At 40.3% G+C, this 26,042-nt stretch overlaps 1 protein-coding gene across 1 annotated transcript; it reads left to right on the forward strand.

Annotated features, from left to right (window-relative positions):
* LOC106897180 (pancreatic lipase-related protein 2-like) lies at positions 1-26,042 on the forward strand. The gene is made up of 13 exons (XM_014957653.1): positions 1-231; positions 1,144-1,192; positions 2,434-2,588; positions 4,560-4,685; positions 5,620-5,754; positions 6,685-6,793; positions 8,077-8,196; positions 8,282-8,398; positions 10,710-10,825; positions 12,762-12,891; positions 14,489-14,600; positions 14,727-14,888; positions 25,835-26,042. Exons 1-13 carry the CDS (start codon positions 1-3, stop codon positions 26,040-26,042), a joined length of 1,770 nt encoding a protein of 589 aa, XP_014813139.1.

Here is a 26,042-nt window from a genome sequence, read left to right on the forward strand (position 1 = left end):
ATGCCTGATACGAGGAGATCTCTTCTGGCACTACCCAGCAAAGTCACAGATGCAGCTGGGAACCCAAGCCTCGTGCAGCAGCGGTGGGGTGAGTGTGCCTCCACTGCACACCCTCCCTGGGCAGGCAAAGTGCTGTCCTGCTCCATTCCAGGCTCGTCAAAGGGCTTCTACAAGGCTTGCCGCAATCAACTGAGAAGTGGAGCCAAAGAACTTGCTCCGAGCTTTGCCAAGGTAAAATGGGATGCATTGGAGAGAAGATATCTCAGGAACTTAAATAAGGTGCATCATGATAAGAGCTAGGGTATTTGGTGAGTGGCTGGAGGACAGGAGATGGAAGCAGGGCAAACCTGCAGTGGGTTTCATAGGGATGAACTCTTCACTCCTAAGAATGTATTACTGACCTTGGGGGACTGGGGTGGGGATGGCAGGAAGGGGACGCAGAGCTCTACCTGTGCAGGGCTTGTTGGGGAACCAGGGCCTGATATTAGAGTTTTCTAAGTAGTGGTAGTAAGACTACATTTAAAAGGCTTTCCCTACTTCACCTCAAAGTAAATGAATGGTTCCATTTACTCCAATGCTTACCTATCAGCTGGTGATTAAGTGATCAAGCAGATCAGGGCTGATAAGGATACATGGCTGAGAGCAATGAGCAAAATGAGTTTTCAAGACTATATGATTTAGAAACACAGATTGTTTGTTCCTGGTTTCTTTTAAATACAATCCCCGAGTCACTGAATAGAGTAACTTTCCTACTAAATCCTAGAAGAAATTTCACTTTGTAAAAAGACATTATAATTCCTTTAAGAATTTCATTTTCTTGCTCATAAATCGCAGCACTAGAGGAAAAAACGTCCCACAAAACTTCTGTTTGTCAAGGTCAGGAAGACAATCTTTAAGAGATGTTTAGAGGTTATCCTGCATATACAAAATCTCCCTGGCAAACAGAAAGAGTCCCAAAAGAATTTTCTGGAAACCTTGCTATCTTTAGGGAAGCGTTGATTCTTTGAGATCAAACTCATTAAATGCCTGAAGTTCTACCATGGCCACTATGACTTTTTTTTTTTAAATGGATCAAGGAAACCCTTAGGTGAATTCCAGATTCCATTTTTAATTAGGTTTGAATTGTGTTCTTATTTGCTTTAGATGTTTGCAGCATGGATCACTACTCTTTTTCTTCTTCAAGCAGCCAGAGGTAAGACCCATAGTTGATAAAATCTACAAACTGTAAAAAATGTTGTGTGCACCTTACACCAGAATAACTACATTTTAGAAAAAGGACGTGCTTTGGAATGGATTTAACATACATTTTCATTAGGAGCACATTGGATATTAGAAAAAAATTTTTATGCTGAAAGGGTTATTAATAAGCATTGGAACAGGCTGCCCAGGGCAGTGGTTGAGTCACCATCCCTGGAGGTATTTAAAAGGCAAGTAGACAGAGTGCTTAGAGATATGGTTTAGTGATGTTTTTTTGTCAGTGTTAGGTTGGCGGTTGGACTTGATGATCTGAAAGGTCCCTTCCAACCTAAACAATTATATGATTCTGTGATCCTATTTGCAGTATATATCACTCTGCCCCTGCCTTTTGTACAGAGTAACAAACAGATTAAGTCATGGTGTGAAGTAGTATGAATCTGTCACCTGTCCTAAGTAAAAGTAGTTTCTCATTGTTTTCAGTATCTTTTTAATGGCAATAAAAGTTACTTGGGATTTCACAACTGTGGTGCTATAATTGTGGGTAAGGATGACATTTAATGGCAACGCCTGTATGTCATATTTGCATCGTTACTGTATTACAGCCACAATAGAAATTGGGAAACTTTAGTCCTTCAGGCACAGATCACACTTCCTGAGGCTGTCCTTTGCTTTAAGTTTCCACTCAAATTCCACTTCATTGATTCCACTAAAATCTGATGGTGATAAAAAAATAAGAGAAATGTTTAATGTATGTTATGGAGCAACCAGAGATATCTGTTTTAATGTTTTAGTTTCATTTTACTCCCTCATGAATTGTTGCACAAGACATAACAATTTAGATAATCCATGGAGCAGTAGCACTAATTTGAAGGACTGTTCTGCACTGGCAGCAAAAGCTGGTTTGTTCTCTGCATCCACAAAGGATCCAGATTTTATTATCTTTTTCCCATGGCTGTGTTAATGAGTTTGACAAAATAAGTCATGGGTTCAACAAACCGAGCTCTACACTATATTTGCAACAGGAATCAGTCTTGAAGTTCAAATCCCTGCTACACACAAGGCACAGAAGCACAACTGAGTCCCTTAATGAAAAATGAACACAGGTCCCATCCTAATCTGAACTAGCCATTTTCTGCTTCCTTGGTATAAATATTATCCTGCCAGCTCCTTGTGAAGTGATGGCAGCCTAACCCGCTACCTTCCCGGAACATTAACATTTTTCTTTGTGTACCCCAGGAAGGGATGTTTGCTACAAAAGGCTTGGATGCTTTACAGACAGCCCACCTTGGTCTGGGATTCCAGGGAGACAGCTGGCAGGCTTGCCCAGCTCTCCAGAAGATGTGAACACCAAATTCCTTCTTTACACTAGAGACAATATCATAAAATACCAAGTAAGAAACTGCTTTGTTTTCAAACACTGATAGTATATAACACATTCAACAGATTATACAGACAGTTTCTTTTCTTCTGTATTTTTGCTCATGAGTCCCCATGAGAGGCCTCAATTCTATATTACACACAGACAGTCCATCATAATTTTCTTCCATCTTTTTTTCTTTTTCCTCATTTCAGCTCTCTGATGAGCCAGGTATATTTACAGCATGTTAATTACAGCCTTCTAACACAAGTCACCTGGGATATTTTGGATATGTTTTATATACTTCTCTGCAGTAAGCTAAATTCATTTTCAGATTTAGACAGTAAAAAATGAAAGTTCAATCTTGGCTTCTGTATATCTCCAGATTAAAAACATACAATTGGTCTCAGAGGCTCTGCTTATGTGGTGGCCAATGCTAAGCCCTAAGAGCAGGTAGATAGCGAAGAGTGAAGATCAGAAGAGAGAGTATCTGTGTTCAACACAGAGAGGAAGGAAAACAAGATGAAAAATGAAAGGAAAGCTTAGAAAGGAAAATGGGAGACTAAAGGAAAGATGAAGGAGACAATGAAATTATATGTGGAAAAAGAAGGAAACAACCAAAAAGAGAGTGAAATGTGAATGGAGAAAGAAAATAAACAAATATTAAACATTTTGTGGAACAGTGGTACTGAGAGAAAACGGAGACTAAAAAGCTAAAGACTGGTAGATGGAGACAGTTTGGAGATTCCTCTTACAGAGAGCCGATCCAGGTTCTCTCTCATGAAGAAACTTCAAGGTAGAGAAGCATAGAGACAGTAGAGTCTGGAGCTGTATGGAAGAAAAAACATATCTGCAAAAGAGTGGCAGCAAGAGGAAGCTCTAGACCATGACAGAGCGACAAATGGAAGTAGCTAAAAGGAGCCTGCAGGACTGCATGGGATGGATCAAATGGGAATGTCCTGAAAGATGCCAGAAGTGCGTCAACCCTTTTGTCTGAAGGCCAGGAAAAGCACACAGCAGGACGCTCAAGGTGTTGGAGGTGTCTGGGCTGGGCTGTGACATGAAGCAGTTTTGTGGAGCTACAGACTAGTCTGGTGAAAGAAGAGAACTGACTATCAAGGAGTGTGAATTTTACTTGGACAAAGAGCAAGAAAAATGAGGCAAATTAATATGAAAGGGGCAAGGGGGGTGCAATGTGTTGCTGTTGTTGGCTTGCATTACATGAAAAAGGCTTCAGAGCTGTTTTTTTTATATAAATGGCAGTCACAAACATTGGAGGCATTTAATGATTACTCCAGAATCACCTGAGAACAAGTCTAACATCTCTAGCTGAGGAAGCCTATAAGGTTTTGACTTTAATCCATCTTTCACTGAAGGTGATATGTGTACTAATTAGTATGTGACATCTCCTTTTAAGCTTGTGAAACCATAACAAAAAATAAGTAAGAACCAAATTTTAAAGTAACCCAGTATTCAGAATTTTTTTTAAAAGAAAATAACACCTTCCTTCCCAATAACCCCCAGGATACCTACTGCCTCTGATGTTCTAAGCCTGGTGGGCTTTCTTATGCTGTCTGGAATATATTTAAGATAAAATATAAATAAGCTTAGTGATGAAGGTCTTATCTTCAAAGAAAAAAGCAAGAAAAATCGTTACAGATTCAAAGTCAACCAGAAGATGCTAACTTTATATTTCTATGGCCAAGTTTGATAAAATCTTTACACGGCACGTTGTACCAGTGTATCTCAAAGCATTGTGCAAAGGTTGCCAATATTATTAGTTCAATTAACTAGAGGAAGTGAATCATTTGTTGAAGTGATTTCTTGATATCCCCCAGTAAGGCAGTTTAAGAGTGAGGAACAAGACCCATCTCTTCAGAGTCCAGAACTATTCCTTAACCACTGGGGTGCTCTGCTTTGTATCAAAATGTACAGTGGGATGGAGCAGTCACATCCTTGTTGTTTTGTTCGTTGGTTGTTTTTTGGTTTTGTTTTTGTTACACAGAAAATTTCTGCTACAGATCCATTGACTATCAAAGCTTCAAATTTTCGACCACACAGGAAAACTCGCTTCCTTATACATGGCCATCTTGTTGGAGCGGACCTCCTCTGGATAACAAATATATGCAGGGTACAGTATGACTATTGGCATTTTACTTGTGTTTGAAAGTGCAAATATCCACATTAACTGACTTAAAATTCCCACATAAAATATACACCTCTGTTCTCTTGTTAATTCGGTGAATAAACGAGGGGAAAAAACCCTGAGAATGAAGCTCAGTTCGACAAGACCACACTCGTGTTCCTAGTTATGAGTGTAGTGCACTTCAGCCTTGTGCTAAATACCCTTCTGCTGCATTCACCTCCACAGGGAAAGCTATAATTAATTGATTTTTCAATTCCTTGCCAATAATAAAGGGGGTGAAAAGTCACTTTTCCCACCTCAGCAAAAGGTTGAAAAAAACATTTCAGTTTGAGTGAGATGCTTGATCTAAGAAAAACAAAATGTTTTGTTCAGCAGATCAGTTTCATTTTATTTAGGCACATTTCAAAAATGAAATGGTTTCAGAATGAAAAATCAGAATGTCCCATTGCCAGAAGTATATAAATAGGAATTTTTTGTTAAAATATATGAACTTTGGGGCTGAACACTTCAAGCACATGCACACAAGTTTGCGAATCCTTTTAGATGGTCCAACATATAAATTTTGAAGAATAAAGTTTAAGATAAGATAAAAAAGAGGTCATACTATCCTCATTTTTTTTAACTAGCATTCTGTCATTAAGAGAAGTTGATACCCTAAAGCCAATCAAGGCATCTGGAATGGAAAACGGAACCTAAGCAGTGTTCTGTGTGTTAACATCACTGCCTCCACTCTGCCTCCTTGTGTTGATTCTTCAGTACTAGTAGGAATTAATATATTAAAGATGTGTCTTTATCAGTCATGCAGAGACAAAATGACTTCCCAGCTACAGGAAAACAAAAGATTGTTTGTATATTCCCTGCTACTACTGTATCTAATGCCCATTTCCTTCTGTTCTCCTGTCGTCATGTTTTCCACCAGCTCATGTTTCGCACTGAGGACGTGAACTGTATTTTGATTGACTGGAGAGGTGGCTCTAGTGGTTTGTACACTGACGCCGTTAACAACGTCCGCATTGTGGGGGCTGAGCTGGTGTATCTGGTGAACCTTCTTGAGGTAAAAATAACCATGGAACGTGAACACCAGCCCATAACCTGTATGGCAAAGACTGTGTTCAGGGTGGCACCTTTAGGAGGTACAGAAGTACTCAATAACACAGCTGAAAATGTCATAAAAACTCTCTAATCCTGCACAAATGGAAATACTTTAGCGTCAAACCACAGATAAGCACATCCCTAAAGCCATACAGGGCATAGTTTCTGAAAGTTTTGCTCATAATGGGCTTTTTACTGGATAAAACATCAGATTAGAGACTGTCCAGAAAAACCAAAAGGGTGCAGAGTAGCAGTAGAGGGTCAATGTGGTTAAAACTTCCCTCTGCAAGTCACAAACACTGCTCCTGTGAGAACTGGATGGCAGCACAGAGAAGCAGCTCTCCTGCAGCCACCACTCCCAGGCTTCCCAAGCAGAGGCTCAGCTGAGCCTGGCACACCAGCAGTGCTCCTGGCGTGGTCCTCCCCACCTACAGGACCTGGGTGGTGGAACTTCTCCATAGGAGGAGAGCCACTGGATTCACAAAGAGGGTATGCTGCCCCAAAAACTCCTCCACCACAGACCACTGTCCTGACCAGGCAGACAGGTTCAGGGGTGAGTCATGGGGTCACTCCTCTTTTGGATAAGCAACAAGTGCCAATGTAGGGGAGTTGTGTGTAGAAATTCCCTTTTCCTTCTTTTCTATTGTCAATTCCTAACAGAGGTTACTCCCTTCCAGAGGCATGCTATACGGGGGATGGGATGAGTTAGGAGCTGCTTCTCTTTTGGTACAGATCCCACCACCCTCAACATTAAATTCTCACCCACGACAGTCCCCTCCATCACCCACTGGTCTGGCCATGTCCTGGCACAGCACGGGGCCGTGGTGCAGAGCCACAGGCTTGTAACCCCCGCTTGACATGTTTGTTTTCACCCTTCCATACATCTTCACAGAAAGACTATGGCTACTCTCCTGCCAACATTCACTTCATCGGCCACAGCCTTGGAGCACACGCCGCAGGGGAGGCAGGGAGGAGGAAACCTGGCATTGGAAGAATAACAGGTACCGAGGCTATTTCAGCTGATGACACTTGATATTTTCATGCGACTTAAGAGAACTGAAGAATCACTGATGCTTTATAAACACACAAGGTGCTGGTCTGTCGTAATTAACAGCAGACAGCTAACATGAGTACAGACCACAAGGTGCTGGTTTGTCGTAATTAACAGCAGACAGCTAACATGACGGCACACAAATGAAGCCATGTCCTATCACATGCCATGCATTTCACACGTCAACGTTCACAGCCCTGAGCTCAACTGCAACAGGTCAGAAAGGCTTAACTGTCCCAGCTGTAGCTAAATAGAAGTCACTTTTCACAGGTTACAACAAGTCCCAGGGAGCAGTCAGTTATGAGACAGCACACAAATGAAGCCATGTCCTATCACATGCCATGCATTTCACACGTCAACGTTCACAGCCCTGAGCTCAACTGCAACAGGTCAGAAAGGCTCAACTGTCCCAACTATAGCTAAGCAGAGGTCACTTTTCACAAGTCACAACAAGTCCCAGGGAGCAGTCAGTTATGATTTTTAAGGATATAGAAGAACAGGAACAAAAAACTGGATTAATGTGGAAAACCAGACTTGTAAAACATTAGCAACTCATTGTCATATTTGGTTTTAGAAGCCCACTCTAAACATGACTTTTCAGCAGTTCAAAAGATTGAAAATCTGAAACGAAAAACTGAAAGCCCTAGATCTAGTATGTCAGGATGAGACAGTAAATAGCCACAGACACCCTGAAAAGGAAGCAAGCTATTAGTCTCATAGCTACACAGAGAGATGCAGCACACAACACGCTCACACATAACGTTTTTTAAGAACTCACTGTTTTCTGCTTGCCTTTCTCCTCCAGTCGGTTCTTTTCTATGCACAGACATTGCTTTGACAAAGCTACATACACAGTGAGCAGTCACATAAGCAAGTCAGGGAAACTGGGCTTAGATTTTTGACCAAATGAAAACACTCAGACAAGCCTACATGCTCAGAATAACACATCAAGATTTCATGTCTTTCACTAACAAGTAAAAAACCACCAAACCTCTTATAACATTGCTCCTCAAGAGTAAGCCAAGCACCCATCAGCCTTTTTCTGCACTGCAATGCTTCTAGCCACCATTCCATTAAAACCCTGCTTGTTTTGCTGGCTGCCATGGACCACAAAACGGACTTTTATATGTAGAGTGAAGGTCAAAATGTAGTGACACACAGTGCACACAGACTGTATGTGATGACATACATATAGTGCTATTTACTCAATCAGATGTATCTCCATTTATTTAGGTTTGGATCCAGCTGGGCCCCTTTTTCAGTATACTCCCACCATGGTTAGGCTGGATCCTTCAGATGCAAAATTTGTTGATATAATTCATACTCATGCTGGTCATCTGTTCTTTGACTTTGGTAAGTTTTTTTGCCCAAAAGCTGACTTTGGCCACTGTGTACCTGAGAACGATCAGCCTCAATTCATTCTGTATTTCAGCTCCAGGGATTCTTCAGACATGCGGCCACCTGGATTTTTACCCAAACGGTGGGAAGAAGATGCCAGGGTGCAATCAACTTCGGGTACCTCCTGCAACTCGGAATATCAATGACCTTATGAGAGGTAAATATATTTTTAAGAAATACCTCATTATAGGCAGTTAGAAATAAAGGCTAGGCATTTTGAATGTATATATTATTTATATAGCTCAAATTTGGAGTAGGGGGAGAATGCTCAAAAATGGAAGATTTAAAGCTGCCTGTGAAATACCCTCCAATTATCTTATCTACTAACCAAGGCAAATTCCAGATGGAAACTTCAGTTAAAGCATGCAGACTCGTTCATCACAACCTGTTACAAGAGCCTGTCACTGTGCTGACCGACTAACCTCAGTGGGAATTCCACACATGAAGGACCAGTAAAGTTTCACTCAAGGATAATCCAAAAATGAGAATTTTAAAATCTGAGCTTCCCTTCTCCCTAGGAAGACATTAGTTCCAATGTAACTGGGGCTAGACATACTCATCCACGCCATTAACAGTTTTAGTGTCTTCAAAGGGAACAGCACAAGGTTAAAAATACAGAAGATGATAAAATGACTGCTGCATTGATAGTCCATGTTCTTCAAAGAAAGCTGGGCAGTTAATCAGAATTACCCTGGGATCCAGCACAATAGACCCCCAAAATCCTGCCTTCTGGTCCTAACCTACAAAAATAAGAATATCTGTTATTCACAGCTAAATGTTTTGAAATCCCTGCTGCTAGTTAAGTAATTGGCTTTCAAAAAAGTTCAGTCTTAGACCTGGTTGGAGAACTTTGTAACAAAGAGGACTGAAAGCTGGCTGTGCACAAAGTCACTGGGAACCAAAACAACTTCCAACCAGATTGCATAAGAATGTCTGCCTTTTCAGAAAAAAAAAATAATTAAATATTTTCCACAGATATTTCACAAGTCTGTTTGCAATGTTTTGTGGTGAGGGAGAAGCCCAGCTCAATTGAACACGAGCGGATGGAGTTGGTTGTTCATTCAGCTCCTAAAATTAGAGATTACTTTAGCTCCTGCCTCTTGGTTAAACCTTACTTTGTGCATACGTCTTCTGTTTGATAATATTTACATTTCTATAGTGCTTTTATGTATTACTGGCTTTAGAAATGCTATTTAGTAACTTCTTTCTACAGCATTTGATGCAGTAGGAATGTTATGTTCCCATTGTATAGATGTTAAGTGAATTCCACACTAGCACAAAATAATCCAACAGTAAGAGCTGAAGTTTTTATAGTTAAAAGCACAGACCTTCCTGAATTAGTTTTAAAGACACAATAAAGAAAAGATAGTGAGAACACCTTAATGATGCATATTGTTTTCAGAAAAAAAAGGATAAAAACAAATTTCAGAGGGTTTTTGGTGTGATTTTTCTTTCTTCGTGTAAAGAACAATGTGTGTCAACTGGTCAATACTAACTGGCCTGTCTTTAAGATGCACAGACATTGATAGTAGGTGAAATTTGGATTTCACTATAAACTATGCCAATTTATAATTACGTAATGCCTCCATGACTTCATGCTGTAATTAGGTGGGCCCCCACACATGTTGAAGCAGAGTAGAGCCTATTTTTACACAAAAATTGTTCAGAGCCAATGAAGACAATACTTGTTACAAGGGACCTGTAAATATAACCCAAATTGCACTTTCTTCTTTCCTGCACTGCCTGCTTATAAATCTCATTCTGATGGGAAAATGTACTTGTTTCAAATAATTCTGACAAAATCAAGGACACACTGCCAAACATCTTGCTTTTTAGAGCATTTCACAGAATCACCACTGTCAAATGACCACAGATTTTCTAGAGCTTAAAAACATTGAAAGCCACTGAAGTTAAAATAATTACTACAATTACCTTTAATTCTAGAAATCAGTGGAAACTGTGGTTTTACAAAATACCATGTTGTGATAATGGTAAGCAAATGAAAATTACTTCACAGTAACTACTATATGCTTTACAAACTCTGTAGCTATGAATTATTTCAGTCTTTGAAATATCAAAGGGAAATTCTCCTAAATCCTCCTCTATTCTCATGCTGAAGTAAAAGCAGTTAAGTACCCATGGTTGGACAGGGGGCTGCATGACCTCCACCTTGGTGCATCTCCACCTCTGTGAATTTTGGCACGAGCACAGCAACACACAGACTAGAACCTAGCTCTTCCCCATCAAAAAATATTTGTAGCCATAAGTACACATTTTGCTATAAAACCAAGTAAATCACACTTTAAACATCATCTAATTATTACTTCTTTTTAATCTGAGACTTCAGATTAAATTAAATTTGTATGTGTAAATGCTTTCAGGGAAAAAAGACCCACAAGTGTTGTTTTGGCATGGGCTTTATGTTAATGTATAGCTTTAATCTTTTTTTTACCTGGGCATTTCCTCAGGATACAGAGCTTTTGGATGTGGACATAAAAGAAGTCTCCGGTATTACGCTGAGAGTATTATCACTCCCGATGGATTTGTTGGGTATCTGTGTGAAACATACCAAGATTTTGTATTGGTAAGTATCAGGTACATATTTATCTGTGGGGTTATAGCCCTGCCCTTCTTCTCTTAATAATTTCTGGGAAAACTTCTACATTCTAGATCATGGGATACAGGAGGGTGGCTGTGCAGACCCACTGACTACCCTCATCGAGACAATACCCAAAAACCAGGCAAAACGTAAAAGTAGCAAATTCAAAAAAAAGATGCAGAAGAAAATAGGGCAGTAAATGCAAAAATACAAACTCCAAAACCACCAAAAACAGTTGCAAAGAGAGAGATGAAGTCCAAAACAACCAAAAACAGTTGCAAAGAGAGAGATGAAGAGGGCAATGAGAGGCAGTGGCAGGGTTCACCTTTTGCATAGGTCAACAGTAAGGGACACTGGTTGAAGGAAGTCCATCTAAACCTGGTGGAACCCATCATCAAGAGGACCTCTGTAAGAGGGCAATGAGAGGCAGGGGCAGGGTTCACCTTTTGCATAGGTCAACAGTAAGGGACACTGGTTGAAGGATCTAAACCTGGTGGAACCCATCATCAAGAGGACAGCCTCTGGATACCAGAAATGTTTAAACATACATATAATCAATAAACATCCATAGTATATAGGGCAGGGGAGATGTTTATACAGCACGGCATTGTTCACACAACCCTCAGATGGCACAACAAAGAAGGAAGCATAATGTCCTGGTGTTTCATGCCCAATATAACTGGGCTTTTTGTGGACCAATTTTGGCAATGCTACTGAGGACTGGCCAAGGAGGAAGACAAGTTTGAATTTATTTCCATCTACTCCCAAAAGGAAAGATTACAATGCTGTGAAAAAGTTGTTAATATTTGTAGCAATGTTGCTACAAGACTTGAAAGTTTGATGTAACTCAAGACTTGAAAACCTCAACCGTGTGCAATTAATGATGCAAGTGAAATGCTTTTTTTCAGTCTCATAATAAATTGGTAATGATCATTTAGCCTTTTATTCATCTAATGCCCGCCAAAGATCCAAAAATACCAGGTCCTACAGAAACTCCCTAATATCAAAACTGAACTACTGAAATATAACAATGCTGTTTTTTCCAATTGCAATTAAATAACTTTCACTGAAAATACATACGGGTTTATTTTTTATTTTTTTTTCATGGACATCAAGGTCTTGACCTGAATGTTTGATCTAAGCAGGTAGATTAATTTCATTAAGGTTACTGCAAGGGAGTAAAGTCTAAAATGCAGACAGAACACATCCCAAAGTGAGACCCCAAGCCTCAGTATTCCTAAGCTTAAATAGCTTTACCATACAAGTGAGATATCCAGCCAGATCTGCTTGCAAATATAGCTACCAACCCTATAATAAATAGGAGACAACCTTTCAATGGACCCTACGAAAGATGAATATATTACTATCTGATCTGTAAAATACAGGTAATGCGCAACGTGCATTAAGACTTATAGTCTCTGCAAAAGCATAAGGAATTAGGCCAGATTTTCAGCCTGTTTCTCTCTGATTTTCAACCAGATGAATGTAACATCCAACATGCATTAAGGTATTTACTTACAGTCTCTGCAAAAGCATAAGGAATTGGGCCAGATTTTCAACCTGTTTCTCTCTGATTTTCAACCAGATGAAATAAGCTGACCAATAATGCCAAATCCTTTTTTCACCACACTGATAAATACTGAAGATATGATCTGAAGCAAATACCTTTCAAAAATGGTGGGAAAGCACTGAAATAGTCTAATTTCTTAAAGTTTAAGAAGTGGGACTAAAACAGGTAAATAAGCTGACCAATAATGCCAAATCCTTTTTTCACCACACTGATAAATACTGAAGATATGATCTGAAGCAAATACCTTTCAAAAATGGTGGGAAAGCACTGAAATAGTCTAATTTCTTAAAGTTTAAGAAGTGGGACTAAAACAGATAACGTCTTGTAACACACATTGTAATTTTCCTCCAGGGAGACTGCTTCCCATGTCCGAAGGAAGGATGTCCACTAATGGGTCACTATGCTGATAAGTTTTTACATAAAACTGAAAAAGAAGAGCAAAGGGTTTATTTAAACACAGGACCCTCCACTCCATATGCTCGTAAGTGCTCATTTTGGGTGGTGAATTCTGAAGTGGCAATGAATTATGTGTGAACAAATATCTTACACTTTTACAGGGAGCTGCTGGAGTTCATGAACATCACTCAGTACAAAATCTAGAGTCTCAGGTGTGTTGAGAACATGCAGTACCAGCAGCGTCTGGGAAAGGCTGAGATAATGATAGAAACAGATCAACTGATGCTGACCTCTGAGCTAGAAACCCTATTAAAATTTTGTTAATTAAATGACGGCTTCTAAAAATTCTATAAAGCTGGAGGTGGGAGGAATGTTACGCTGAAAGTGCAAAATTTCAAAAAGGTGAATGTTACGCTGAAAGTGCAAAATTTCAAATCAATGTTACCTTGGTTTTATTGACAAAAATTTATGAAAGTAGATGATTTTGGGGTATTTTTGCAAAACTCATCAAGCCAAAATGGCAGGGAGTAATATGAATTATGATTAATGTAGAAGCAGCCAAAGAACTGGGAAATAAGAAAATTCATAAATAAATTGTAATCCATCACAGGTGGTGAATTGCAAAGGCAATAACTGAAAGAGGGTCTTTGAGGTCCTTATTCACTAGGCAAAAAAATATGAAAGCAAAATTAAGAACAAAAAAAAAAAATCTTATGTCACATGTCTGTAAGAGCAAAAGGTAAAAAAATGAATACAGGGTGAATTGCAAAGGCAATAACTGAAAGAGGGTCTTTGAGGTCCTTATTCACTAGGCAAAAAAATATGAAAGCAAAATTAAGAACAAAAAAAAAAAATCTTATGTCACATGTCTGTAAGAGCAAAAGGTAAAAAAATGAATACAGAGTGTTTGAGTATAGAGGAACTAGCCATTTCTCAAATCTGAATGAATACATTAATTTCAACATTTACAAACTGTGGAGTTTATAAAAACTATAGTCTGAAACCAAATATAACTTTATGAAGTAGGTGAAGAGATTCTCCTTTAAATAGCCAGAATTAAACCCGGTACAAAAACTTCCTAAATCTGGTTTCTTGAAATCAGTATGTGCTATTGCATCCGAGGCCCTTCTTCTGCCTTTGAAATACATGTGGGCTGAGAAGAGCTTCTGACTGCTGTTGGGCTGCACACAGGTATAAGACAAACCCTGAACACTCTGAACATCAGGATTATCCTGGGAAAGCTGCCGTTTTTTTTTTAATATATCATTAACACCACAGCAGTTCAGTGGAACTCACTTCATAGACAGCTGACATCCTACCCATGAGACCCCAAAAATTGCTTGCTTTGAGTTTTTTAAGAAAATCTCAAATTCTAAGAAATTAAAAAATTAAAAGCGAGGCCAAATGGAAGAGCAAGGTACAACATTGGCCATGGCAGATTAAATACTAACAGAGTCAGTAGGTCAGCAAAGATTTGATTTCCAATTTAGACCACTGTAAAGGAAATTAGTACTACCAGAATCACGCAGAACTAACATTTGCCTTAATAAAGAGTAACATTTTATTTGCTTCCAAGCACATTTGTGCAATCCTTTCCTCTCCCTGGAAAACATTGAAACACATATTACCATTAGGAAAGAAATCTCCTCGCAACCATAATCTATTTCATTTTGCTTTCAAAGGCTGGCGAAAAGAGATACGTGTCAGAGTATCTGCAACAGAAACCATGAAGGGAAATATAGATATAGCCTTGACTGGAACTAATGGGATCAGCAAAAAATATACAATTGACAAGTAAGTTTAACATGACTGCTGAAAAAAAGGAAAAATGGTAATACTCTTTCTGCTTGGAGCTTTCCCCTTTCCCCCTCTCATTTGTAAAGAACACAGAGCATCACTTCTGTGCTTTTCTTTTGACAGGGGCACTTTCAAACCAGGCAACACGTACTTGAACTATATTGATACAGAAATTTCTGGGAACATTTCAAAAGTTGAGTTTCTCTGGAAAAACCATCTAAGTCATGTAGATGGCTGCATGGGAGCTGAAGAAGTCAGAATAATATCTGGTGAAAATGGAAACGTGTGAGTACATAATCTAATGGTGTTTTGTTCCGTGGGGCCGGGGTGGGAGAGGGAGGGAGGAACAACAAACAAACCAAACAGAAAAAGGGAAAAAAACACCCAAAACACCTTTGCATGGTATTGATAGGCCAACAGAATGAGGTTCAACAATGCCAAGTGCTGGTTCGTGCACTTGGGCCACAACAACCCCATGCAGTGCTACAGGCTTGGGGAAGAGTGGCTGGAGCTGCCTGGAAGGAAAGGAGCTGGGGGTGTTGGTCATGAACATGAGCCAGCAGTGTGCCCAGGTGACCAAAGAGGCCAACAGCATCCTTGTCTGTATTAGCAGCAGTGTGGCCAGCAGGACTAGGGAAGTGATCATCCCCCTGTCCAGAGAAGGGCAACGGAGCTGGTGAGGGGTCTGAAGCACAAGTCTTGTGAGGAGCAGCTGGGGGAGCTGAGGATGTCTTGTCTGGAGAGAAGGAGGCTGAGGGGAGACCTTATCGTTCTCTACAACTCTGTGAAAGGTGGTTGTAGCGAGGTGGGTGTTGGTGTCTTCACAAGCAATAAGGACAAGAGGAAATGTCTTCAAGCTGCACTAGGGGAGGTTTAGATTGGATATTAAGAAAAATCCCTTCACCAAAAGGTTGTCAAGCATTGGAATGGGCTGCCCAGGGAAGTGGTTGGATCACCATCCCTGGAAGTATTTAAAAGACATGTAGGTGTAGAGCTCAGGGACATGGTTTAGTTGTGGACTTCACAGTGTTAGGTTAATGGTTGGACTCAATGACCTTAAAGATCTCTTCCAATGTCTGTATCAGCAGCAGTGTGGCCAGCGGGACTAGGGAAGTGATCATCCCCCTGTACTGGGCACTGATGAGGCCCCACCTCAAGTGCGGTGTTTCAGTTTTGGGCCTCTTACTACAAAAAAGACATTGAGGTGCTGGAGTGTGTCCAGAGAAGGGCAATGGAGCTGGTGAGGGGTCTGAAGCACAAGTCTTGTGAGGAGCAGCTGGGGGAGCTGGGGATGTCTTGTCTGGAGAAAAGGAGAATGAGGGGAGACCTTATCGTTCTCTACAACTCCATGAAAGGTGGTTGTAGTGAGGTGGGCGTTGGTGTCTTCACAAGCAATAAGGACAAGAGGAAATGTCTTCAAGCTGCACTAGGGGAGGTTTAGATTGGATATTAAGAAAAATCCCTTCACCAAAAGGTTGTCAAGCATTGGAACGGGCTGCCCAGGGAAGGGGTTGGATCACCATCCCTAGAAGTATTTAAAAGACATGTAGGTGTAGAGCTCAGGGGCATGGTTTAGTGGTGGACTTCGCAGTGTTAGGTTAATGGTTGGACTCAATGATCTTAAAGGTCCCTTCCAACCTAAGTGACTCTATGCCCCTTAAAGTAAGTGGGTTTAAGTACCCAAAACAAGAGCCTCATCCAAATTTCATAGCAGTACCTGGGCATTTGGCTGACTAGAGTTACTGCCACCAGCTCAGCACTGCGGCCAGACTTCCTCAAAGAAGAGAGATATCCAACCTGAAATTCAGGGGTGGTATAGCCCTGCATTTGTGAGAAAGGTACAAGTTTTTCTCCTAAATTGCAGCACATCAGAAACAGCCCTGCACAGTGCAGCAGTATGCTTCCCTCAACAGGGTACTTTAGGCTGTTCCAACCTGATCCCATGGGCCAGGTGCCCACAGGGACCTGCAGTACACCAGGTACACTTCTGGAGCACACCTCTCCTGGGAGTTTTAACCAAAATGAACCCAGCTGATGTGTCCCAACACCACTCTGTCATGTAAACCAAAGTGTGATAACTGGGGAAAATGGAGTGAGAGATTCAAGATTCCCTTCAAAAGCACAGTCTTAAGACACTAACAAGAGTCTGAGCATAAAGGCAAATATGTCTAAAAATGTAATATTTAGTCACTAACTAGTAATTCTTTAAAAAATCATTTCATAACACACACTTATTTTCTAAGTCTACGAGAACTCATGCTTTGGCCTAACATAAAATAAAAATAGGATTTATATTTCTTATCTTGGTCTGCTGCTAAAAGAACGTCCCATTGTGCTGAAGTATATTTCCTTAAACTCTCCCTCCCTCTCCAGGTCTGTGTTCTGTGGCTGTGGGACCGTGCGACCGAGCACATGGCAAGCCCTGACGCTTTGCTGAGGCTCACCGAGGAACGCTGTGGTTGTCCACTATGGCAACCCTCACCGTCTGGAAGACCATACACTTCCTCAGTCAGCAGAAAAAACATTCACAAAGCTCCTTCAACAGATTATGAAAAACTTGCCCAGTCCTCTACAAAAGCTCTATTTCCAAATTAACGTTGTCAGCTTTTATCCATACAGGGGAGTAACACTTCTGAGTTCCAGTTACAATGACCACTGATGTGTATTTCACTAGTAACACACACCTGCAGTGTGATTATATTTCAAAGTCAAGGAAGAAAATAAAAAATATGAAAAAGAATCCTTGGTCAATTTACCTTCAAAATGCTCTTAGTTATCTTAGAAGGAGTGTGCAATAAGAAAAAAAAAAAAGGAAAAAGAAGGAAGAAACATAAAAAAAGGAAAAAAGAAAAAAAGAAGGAAGACAGGAGAAAAAAGAAAAAAAGAGAAAAGAAAAAAAAGGGTAGGAGGAGGGGAGAAAACAAAAAAGGAGCACAGACAACCAAATTCTTTAGTAGCACCTTCTTACTTGTTCAGCAAACGAACACTTCCATGCTTTCAGAAGCATCTGATTGCTTCTGTGTCAGGAGTCTGAGGAATAATTTTAAATATAAAAACAATCAGAGTTTGAATACTGTTGCCTGACGTGTCCTTGCTTCCTGAAGAACATATTTAAACAATATTTTAGCAGCACATCCAAAAGAGTGCTTAGGAGCTGGGACTGCACACCAAGACGTACAATAGACCTCGAAAAACTCTACCATCAGAAATTCACCATGCGTCAAGTACAACAGCTTAACATGGAGCAAAACATTTGATCGCTGCCTTTTTCCTGGGGAAGAACTCATTGATGTGCTCTATTCAAGACACTCATTCATGTGCTCTGCTGAACACTGGGTGGGTGAGCTGGGCCTTTCTTTATGCCTGAAACAGGCATCTTCTTCGTCAAAACTATGCTACGCTATTGAGGATCTTCAATTTTCTGACAACTTTCAAAGTAACTATTTTCTCTTTACCAGTGAAGCTGAATTTTCCACCTCTAACTCGCCTTTCTGAAGCCACTGAAGTTGCACCTGAGCTGCATTATTTGCATTACTATACAGCATTGCCCCCCCAATATTTGGCAGCATTTTGGCTATACTGGTTAACAAAACCAGACTACTAAGAGTTATCAGCATCAAGCAAAATAAGCTAAGACTGTTTCTGTTTCAATACAAGCTACCCACAAAAATCCTCTCGGTTTTTAATTGCCCACTGTGACCTAAGACACACATCTAATTTTTAAATCTAATGTGAGTTTTATCATTTGGGTACAGAAATCCTGTGTGTGAATCACTTTGGGCAATGCTGATCTGTCCCTCCTAACAACTGGCTATTCCAGAATACGTCCAGTGAGGTTTACCAGAAGGTGTCAATGAGATGGGTTACACAAGGCTGAACGTGAGTGATAACAGGCGTGTTTCAAATTACACAGCAATAATTTTGAGATGTCAGAATCCAGTCACCTCCTGTGAAGTTTGCCAGAGGAGCTCGCTAGAAGGTTTGCAGCCAAGTTGACAAATCAGATGTCTACCTTCTCAGACTCACTGGTCTGGTACCCTGGCCATCTCCACCCATGCAGAGTAGGATCCAGAAACCATCCCATCCTCTGCCCCTTAGGGAAACTCCTTAGGCAAGACCCCCTTCTTGTGCAAGTAGGGACTCTCCTCTCTGTGCTCCCCTGGAGAAGAACCAAACAATCCTCCCCCCCCAGGTACTTCTACGCAGTTGGGAAATACCTGCAGCTAGTAATTACGCCATATAATATCCTTCATAAATCAGGCATGGATCTCTGCCCCCGAGTTGAACAAATAAAGGGGACTCAAGGAGACGAAAAGGAATGCTTAGTTTCCCTTTCTAAAATTCAGGAACTGAAGCAAAAGAGATGTGAATATTTTCCCCAGGGTTACAAAAAAGCATGCAGCAGGGCCAGGGGCTGGTTTGGGTCACTGAATTTAACGACACGAGACCACAGTGTGCGCAGTGCAACGCAGGCCATTCTAGAAATTGATTTGAAGTTTTTATGAAAAATAAATCATAGTCTTACCTTCAAAAATACAAGCTTTCATTTTGCTTCATTTTAAGCTATTGATTTCAACAGCGTTCTGACAAAATATCCATAATCTATTTCATTTTGCTTTCAAAGGCTGGCGAAAAGAGATACGTGTCAGAGTATCTGCAACAGAAACCATGAAGGGAAATATAGATATAGCCTTGACTGGAACTAATGGGATCAGCAAAAAATATACAATTGACAAGTAAGTTTAACATGACTGCTGAAAAAAAGGAAAAATGGTAATACTCTTTCTGCTTGGAGCTTTCCCCTTTCCCCCTCTCATTTGTAAAGAACACAGAGCATCACTTCTGTGCTTTTCTTTTGACAGGGGCACTTTCAAACCAGGCAACACATACTTGAACTATATTGATACAGAAATTTCTGGGAACATTTCAAAAGTTGAGTTTCTCTGGAAAAACCATCTAAGTCATGTAGATGGCTGCATGGGAGCTGAAGAAGTCAGAATAATATCTGGTGAAAATGGAAACGTGTGAGTACATAATCTAATGGTGTTTTGTTCCGTGGGGCCGGGGTGGGAGAGGGAGGGAGGAACAACAAACAAACCAAACAGAAAAAGGGAAAAAAACACCCAAAACACCTTTGCATGGTATTGATAGGCCAACAGAATGAGGTTCAACAATGCCAAGTGCTGGTTTGTGCACTTGGGCCACAACAACCCCATGCAGTGGCCTTCAAAAGCACAGTCTCGGTCCAAATTAAGACACTAGCGAGTCTGAGCATAAAGGCAAATGTGTCCAAAAATGTAATATTTAGTCACGAACTAGTAATTCTTTAAAAAATCATTTCATAACACACACTTTATTTTCTAAGTCTATGAGAACTCATGCTTTAGCCTAACATGAACCAAAAATAGGATTTATATTTCTTAACTTGGTCTGCTGCTAAAAGAACGTCCCATTGTGCTGAAATATATTTCCTTAAACTCTCCCTCCCTCTCCAGGTCTGTGTTCTGTGGCTGTGGGACCGTGCGACCGAGCACATGGCAAGCCCTGACACTTTGCTGAGGCTCACCGAGGAACGCTGTGGTTGTCCACTGTGGCAACCCTCACCGTCTGGAAGACCATACACTTCCTCAGTCAGCGGAAAAACATTCACAAGGCTCCTTCAACAGATTATGAAAAACTTGCCCAGTCCCCTACAAAAGCTCTATTTCCAAATTAATAACCTAAGTGACTCTATGCCCCTTAAAGTAAGTGGGTTTAAGTACCCAAAACAAGAGCCTCATCCAAATTTCATAGCAGTACCTGGGCATTTGGCTGACTAGAGTTACTGCCACCAGCTCAGCACTGCGGCCAGACTTCCTCAAAGAAGAGAGATATCCAACCTGAAATTCAGGGGTGGTATAGCCCTGCATTTGTGAGAAAGGTACAAGTTTTTCTCCTAAATTGCAGCACATCAGAAACAGCCCTGCACAGTGCAGCAGTATGCTTCCCTCAACAGGGTACTTTAGGCTGTTCCAACCTGATCCCATGGGCCAGGTGCCCACAGGGACCTGCAGTACACCAGGTACACTTCTGGAGCACACCTCTCCTGGGAGTTTTAACCAAAATGAACCCAGCTGATGTGTCCCAACACCACTCTGTCATGTAAACCAAAGTGTGATAACTGGGGAAAATGGAGTGAGAGATTCAAGATTCCCTTCAAAAGCACAGTCTTAAGACACTAACAAGAGTCTGAGCATAAAGGCAAATATGTCTAAAAATGTAATATTTAGTCACTAACTAGTAATTCTTTAAAAAATCATTTCATAACACACACTTATTTTCTAAGTCTACGAGAACTCATGCTTTGGCCTAACATAAAATAAAAATAGGATTTATATTTCTTATCTTGGTCTGCTGCTAAAAGAACGTCCCATTGTGCTGAAATATATTTCCTTAAACTCTCCCTCCCTCTCCAGGTCTGTGTTCTGTGGCTGTGGGACCGTGCGACCGAGCACATGGCAAGCCCTGACACTTTGCTGAGGCTCACCGAGGAACGCTGTGGTTGTCCACTATGGCAACCCTCACCGTCTGGAAGACCATACACTTCCTCAGTCAGCGGAAAAACATTCACAAGGCTCCTTCAACAGATTATGAAAAACTTGCCCAGTCCTCTACAAAAGCTCTATTTCCAAATTAACGTTGTCAGCTTTTATCCATACAGGGGAGTAACACTTCTGAGTTCCAGTTACAATGACCACTGATGTGTATTTCACTAGTAACACACACCTGCAGTGTGATTATATTTCAAAGTCAAGGAAGAAAATAAAAAATATGAAAAAGAATCCTTGGTCAATTTACCTTCAAAATGCTCTTAGTTATCTTAGAAGGAGTGTGCAATAAGAAAAAAAAAAAAGGAAAAAGAAGGAAGAAACATAAAAAAAGGAAAAAAGAAAAAAAGAAGGAAGACAGGAGAAAAAAGAAAAAAAGAGAAAAGAAAAAAAAGGGTAGGAGGAGGGGAGAAAACAAAAAAGGAGCACAGACAACCAAATTCTTTAGTAGCACCTTCTTACTTGTTCAGCAAACGAACACTTCCATGCTTTCAGAAGCATCTGATTGCTTCTGTGTCAGGAGTCTGAGGAATAATTTTAAATATAAAAACAATCAGAGTTTGAATACTGTTGCCTGACGTGTCCTTGCTTCCTGAAGAACATATTTAAACAATATTTTAGCAGCACATCCAAAAGAGTGCTTAGGAGCTGGGACTGCACACCAAGACGTACAATAGACCTCGAAAAACTCTACCATCAGAAATTCACCATGCGTCAAGTACAACAGCTTAACATGGAGCAAAACATTTGATCGCTGCCTTTTTCCTGGGGAAGAACTCATTGATGTGCTCTATTCAAGACACTCATTCATGTGCTCTGCTGAACACTGGGTGGGTGAGCTGGGCCTTTCTTTATGCCTGAAACAGGCATCTTCTTCGTCAAAACTATGCTACGCTATTGAGGATCTTCAATTTTCTGACAACTTTCAAAGTAACTATTTTCTCTTTACCAGTGAAGCTGAATTTTCCACCTCTAACTCGCCTTTCTGAAGCCACTGAAGTTGCACCTGAGCTGCATTATTTGCATTACTATACAGCATTGCCCCCCCAATATTTGGCAGCATTTTGGCTATACTGGTTAACAAAACCAGACTACTAAGAGTTATCAGCATCAAGCAAAATAAGCTAAGACTGTTTCTGTTTCAATACAAGCTACCCACAAAAATCCTCTCGGTTTTTAATTGCCCACTGTGACCTAAGACACACATCTAATTTTTAAATCTAATGTGAGTTTTATCATTTGGGTACAGAAATCCTGCGTGTGAATCACGTTGGGCAATGCTGATCTGTCCCTCCTAACAACTGGCTATTCCAGAATACGTCCAGTGAGGTTTACCAGAAGGTGTCAATGAGATGGGTTACACAAGGCTGAACGTGAGTGATAACAGGCGTGTTTCAAATTACACAGCAATAATTTTGAGATGTCAGAATCCAGTCACCTCCTGTGAAGTTTGCCAGAGGAGCTCGCTAGAAGGTTTGCAGCCAAGTTGACAAATCAGATGTCTACCTTCTCAGACTCACTGGTCTGGTACCCTTGCCATCTCCACCCATGCAGAGTAGGATCCAGAAACCATCCCATCCTCTGCCCCTTAGGGAAACTCCTTAGGCAAGACCCCCTTCTTGTGCAAGTAGGGACTCTCCTCTCTGTGCTCCCCTGGAGAAGAACCAAACAATCCTCCCCCCCCAGGTACTTCTACGCAGTTGGGAAATACCTGCAGCTAGTAATTACGCCATATAATATCCTTCATAAATCAGGCATGGATCTCTGCCCCCGAGTTGAACAAATAAAGGGGACTCAAGGAGACGAAAAGGAATGCTTAGTTTCCCTTTCTAAAATTCAGGAACTGAAGCAAAAGAGATGTGAATATTTTCCCCAGGGTTACAAAAAAGCATGCAGCAGGGCCAGGGGCTGGTTTGGGTCACTGAATTTAACGACACGAGACCACAGTGTGCGCAGTGCAACGCAGGCCATTCTAGAAATTGATTTGAAGTTTTTATGAAAAATAAATCATAGTCTTACCTTCAAAAATACAAGCTTTCATTTTGCTTCATTTTAAGCTATTGATTTCAACAGCGTTCTGACAAAATATGACAGTTCATATGGGCTGATGACTTCTACTATAAATGTGGTCCAGCTGATTAGACTACTTAAAAATATACATTTTCTCACCCAATCAGTTCAGCTAAAAATAAAATAGTGCATTGATTCCTTCCCCTTGTGCTGTCCTGTTTTGCATTTTTGTCATATATTGTTTGAGTTAATTTTCATTCTTTGGTATCATAAACATCAACACTGCACTTCTTTGCTAGTACACCTATTGATAGAGCAAGACATTTATTTTTTACAAGTGAAAAAAAAAAAACCACTGACAACATCTGTGTGTTGCTGGTAGCAAATAGGCTTCCTCCTGTTTCTTTCCGTGTTTAAAAATTAAAATTGTTAATTGTATGAAACCTTTGGATACTATCACTTCATATTAATGGAGCCAGCCCAAAAAGTGCAAGGGTTTGATATTTCACAAGACAACCTGGCTTTGATAAAGACTGGAACAAACAATTCTTTCATATATTCACAACAAGGTAAGCCAACTTCTTAAAACAATTTAAATTGCATCTTTAAAATGTCAAGTGAGATGCACCATTTGATATGTTTGGCTGTCACGTTGAAAGGTAGCTTTTTTTTTAATCGAGTGTGCTTCATTCGTCTAGAGTTTTTAAGGACATGTTATGATTTGCATTCAGTTTTTTATGTTATTTAAATATTCTGCAACAATAAGAGTGCTTCAGAATTACAATACAAATTTCATTTAATACTCCTTAAGCATTTGTTCACTACAAAAACTGTTCCAAAACACATTTCTAACAAAGCCATTATAAATCATTCAGCCTCAGTCCCTTTGCTCTCTCATGACGCTCTTTTGTCAATGGGGTAAGGTAAAACAAACATGCGTACAAATAAACCTCTTAAATATTTTATAGAAGAAGTGAACAGCAATAATAAGTAATCCAAAGTAATGTTTTTGCTCCACTTACACCATCTGTATTTACTTTTATGTAGCATCAGAAAAATAATTTTAGAAGAAAATGTATGCTTGTGATAAAGTGATATACGCAGGTATGATAATGAGAAAAAAAGGACCCTTTTTGTCAGAGTTCTCCATTACCAGGAATAAAACACTCTATTGCATAGCACAGCAGACTCTTCCTTCCAAAAAGCACAACCTATCTAAATGTCCCTCATAAATATTTGTGAGCCCAGAACCAAAAGAATAAGAATAATTAAAATTAATTAAACAGAACTTATAGGTGGAGACCACAAAGTTCAGTTTATGTATTTGTCTCTCTTCCCATTTTTGATCCTATCTATTTTATTTCTGTGACTTTTCAGATTTTTTCATGCTACTCTAATATCCTAAAACATATTGCTAAAATCCTTGTAAATAAACCACAAGTTTTCAGCAATAAGCCTACCAAGTCCTTTTGGTCTTTCACCTTTGTTAGAGATGAGGCTCTACCAGGCTTTTGTACAGAAAGCCTCTCCAGTGCCTTCATTCTGCCTTTAAGACTATCTCTTTTATGATTATATCATTTTATAGCGCCATCACTTGCCAGCATCTTTCCTTACAGAAACACCATGGGAAACTCTATAATTTTCTCCAGGTAAAAATATGTCAGGCCTTTTTTCTTCTCTAGACAACCTGCATTTCACATGTTCCCACATGATTTCTTATCAGTTTCTGCTTTTCTCTTCAGGCTTCCATTTCCCCACGAAAAGCTAATTCTTTATTTGCATTTTGGTATGTTTTCTTGACTTCTCCCTTTACATTTAATTTAGGTTAGACTCTTTACCTTTGGCATACCAGAAGTGAGTGAATGATTACAGTAGCTCAATGCCTGAGAAAACACATCCTGAAGGTATTTTTGGTAGATCTGAGATCTGGTGTTAATTTTTTTCAGCCCATAGTTGTGTCATACCAGTTACCAACCCTCCTGTAAGATCACATCACCTGGGAGCAAGTCTATTTTCCCAGTTAGCATTCTTGCAGGGCCATCACCTCACTCCCTTCTTTTGCATTTCCCTCCTAGATATTTTGATAGCAAAATTATTTACCTACAGTTCCCACACTTTCTTCCTTTAGTGCAAATTAGTGATTTTTTCTACAGCAAACTCCAGTCCCCAAATGTGTGTTTATTGTATAGAAGGTAAAATACATCCTTTGGAAAGTGATTTTGCTGAGACTTTAATGCAGTCAGGGTATTCTGTGTAACCCCTGGCTCTAACAGTTACATTTGGCAGGCTCCTGGGACAGCAGCAAAAATGAAAATCTTTGTGCATTCCCAACATTTGTTTGAGTTATTCTTCCAAACCAAAAGCTGATTGGGGTTGGAGTTGCCACTGGGAGGGTCCACAATTGCTCGCTGACCTATCAGCAAATATATCTACAAGGACTGTCTACAAAACTTGTGCCTCTCTTCTGCTTTTCTACTAACTTTGTACTTTCAAATAGCCTCCAAGCTGCTTTAAGCTATTCAGTTTCCAACAATTAGGAAGCAGAAGCTGACAGCATGCCCAAATCTATTTTCATGGCACGTGTCCAAGATAAAACAGTGCCAAGAATCTGTTCTTTATCTTTCACTATCAAAGATCTAAAAACTTCCGGAAAGAACATGCATCATCACCAACCCTCGCACAAACAGAGCACGCCTACGCTGCTGCTGTGCTGCAGGAAAACACAGCTCTCCTCCCAGCCACCGCAAGCTTGGATGGGGCAAGTGTCTTGCAACACCGGAAGCGTAAGCAACATGTGAAAATACAGGCTGGCATTGGGGTCGGTCCCCTTTTCATCCCCTAA

Source organism: Calidris pugnax, unplaced genomic scaffold (assembly GCF_001431845.1).
Source record: "Calidris pugnax isolate Ruff unplaced genomic scaffold, ASM143184v1 scaffold4, whole genome shotgun sequence".
In the NCBI taxonomy this organism is placed as follows: domain Eukaryota; kingdom Metazoa; phylum Chordata; class Aves; order Charadriiformes; family Scolopacidae; genus Calidris; species Calidris pugnax.

Coding starts and splice junctions, on each gene's coding strand:
- LOC106897180 (XM_014957653.1), top strand. CDS start 1: ATGCCTGATACGAGGAGATCTCTTCTGGCACTACCCAGCAAAGTCACA. Junction 8,197..8,281: donor TCATCTGTTCTTTGACTTTG/GTAAGTTTTTTT, acceptor TTTCAGCTCCAG/GGATTCTTCAGACATGCGGC. Junction 12,892..14,488: donor ACCCTCCACTCCATATGCTC/GTAAGTGCTCAT, acceptor TTGCTTTCAAAG/GCTGGCGAAAAGAGATACGT.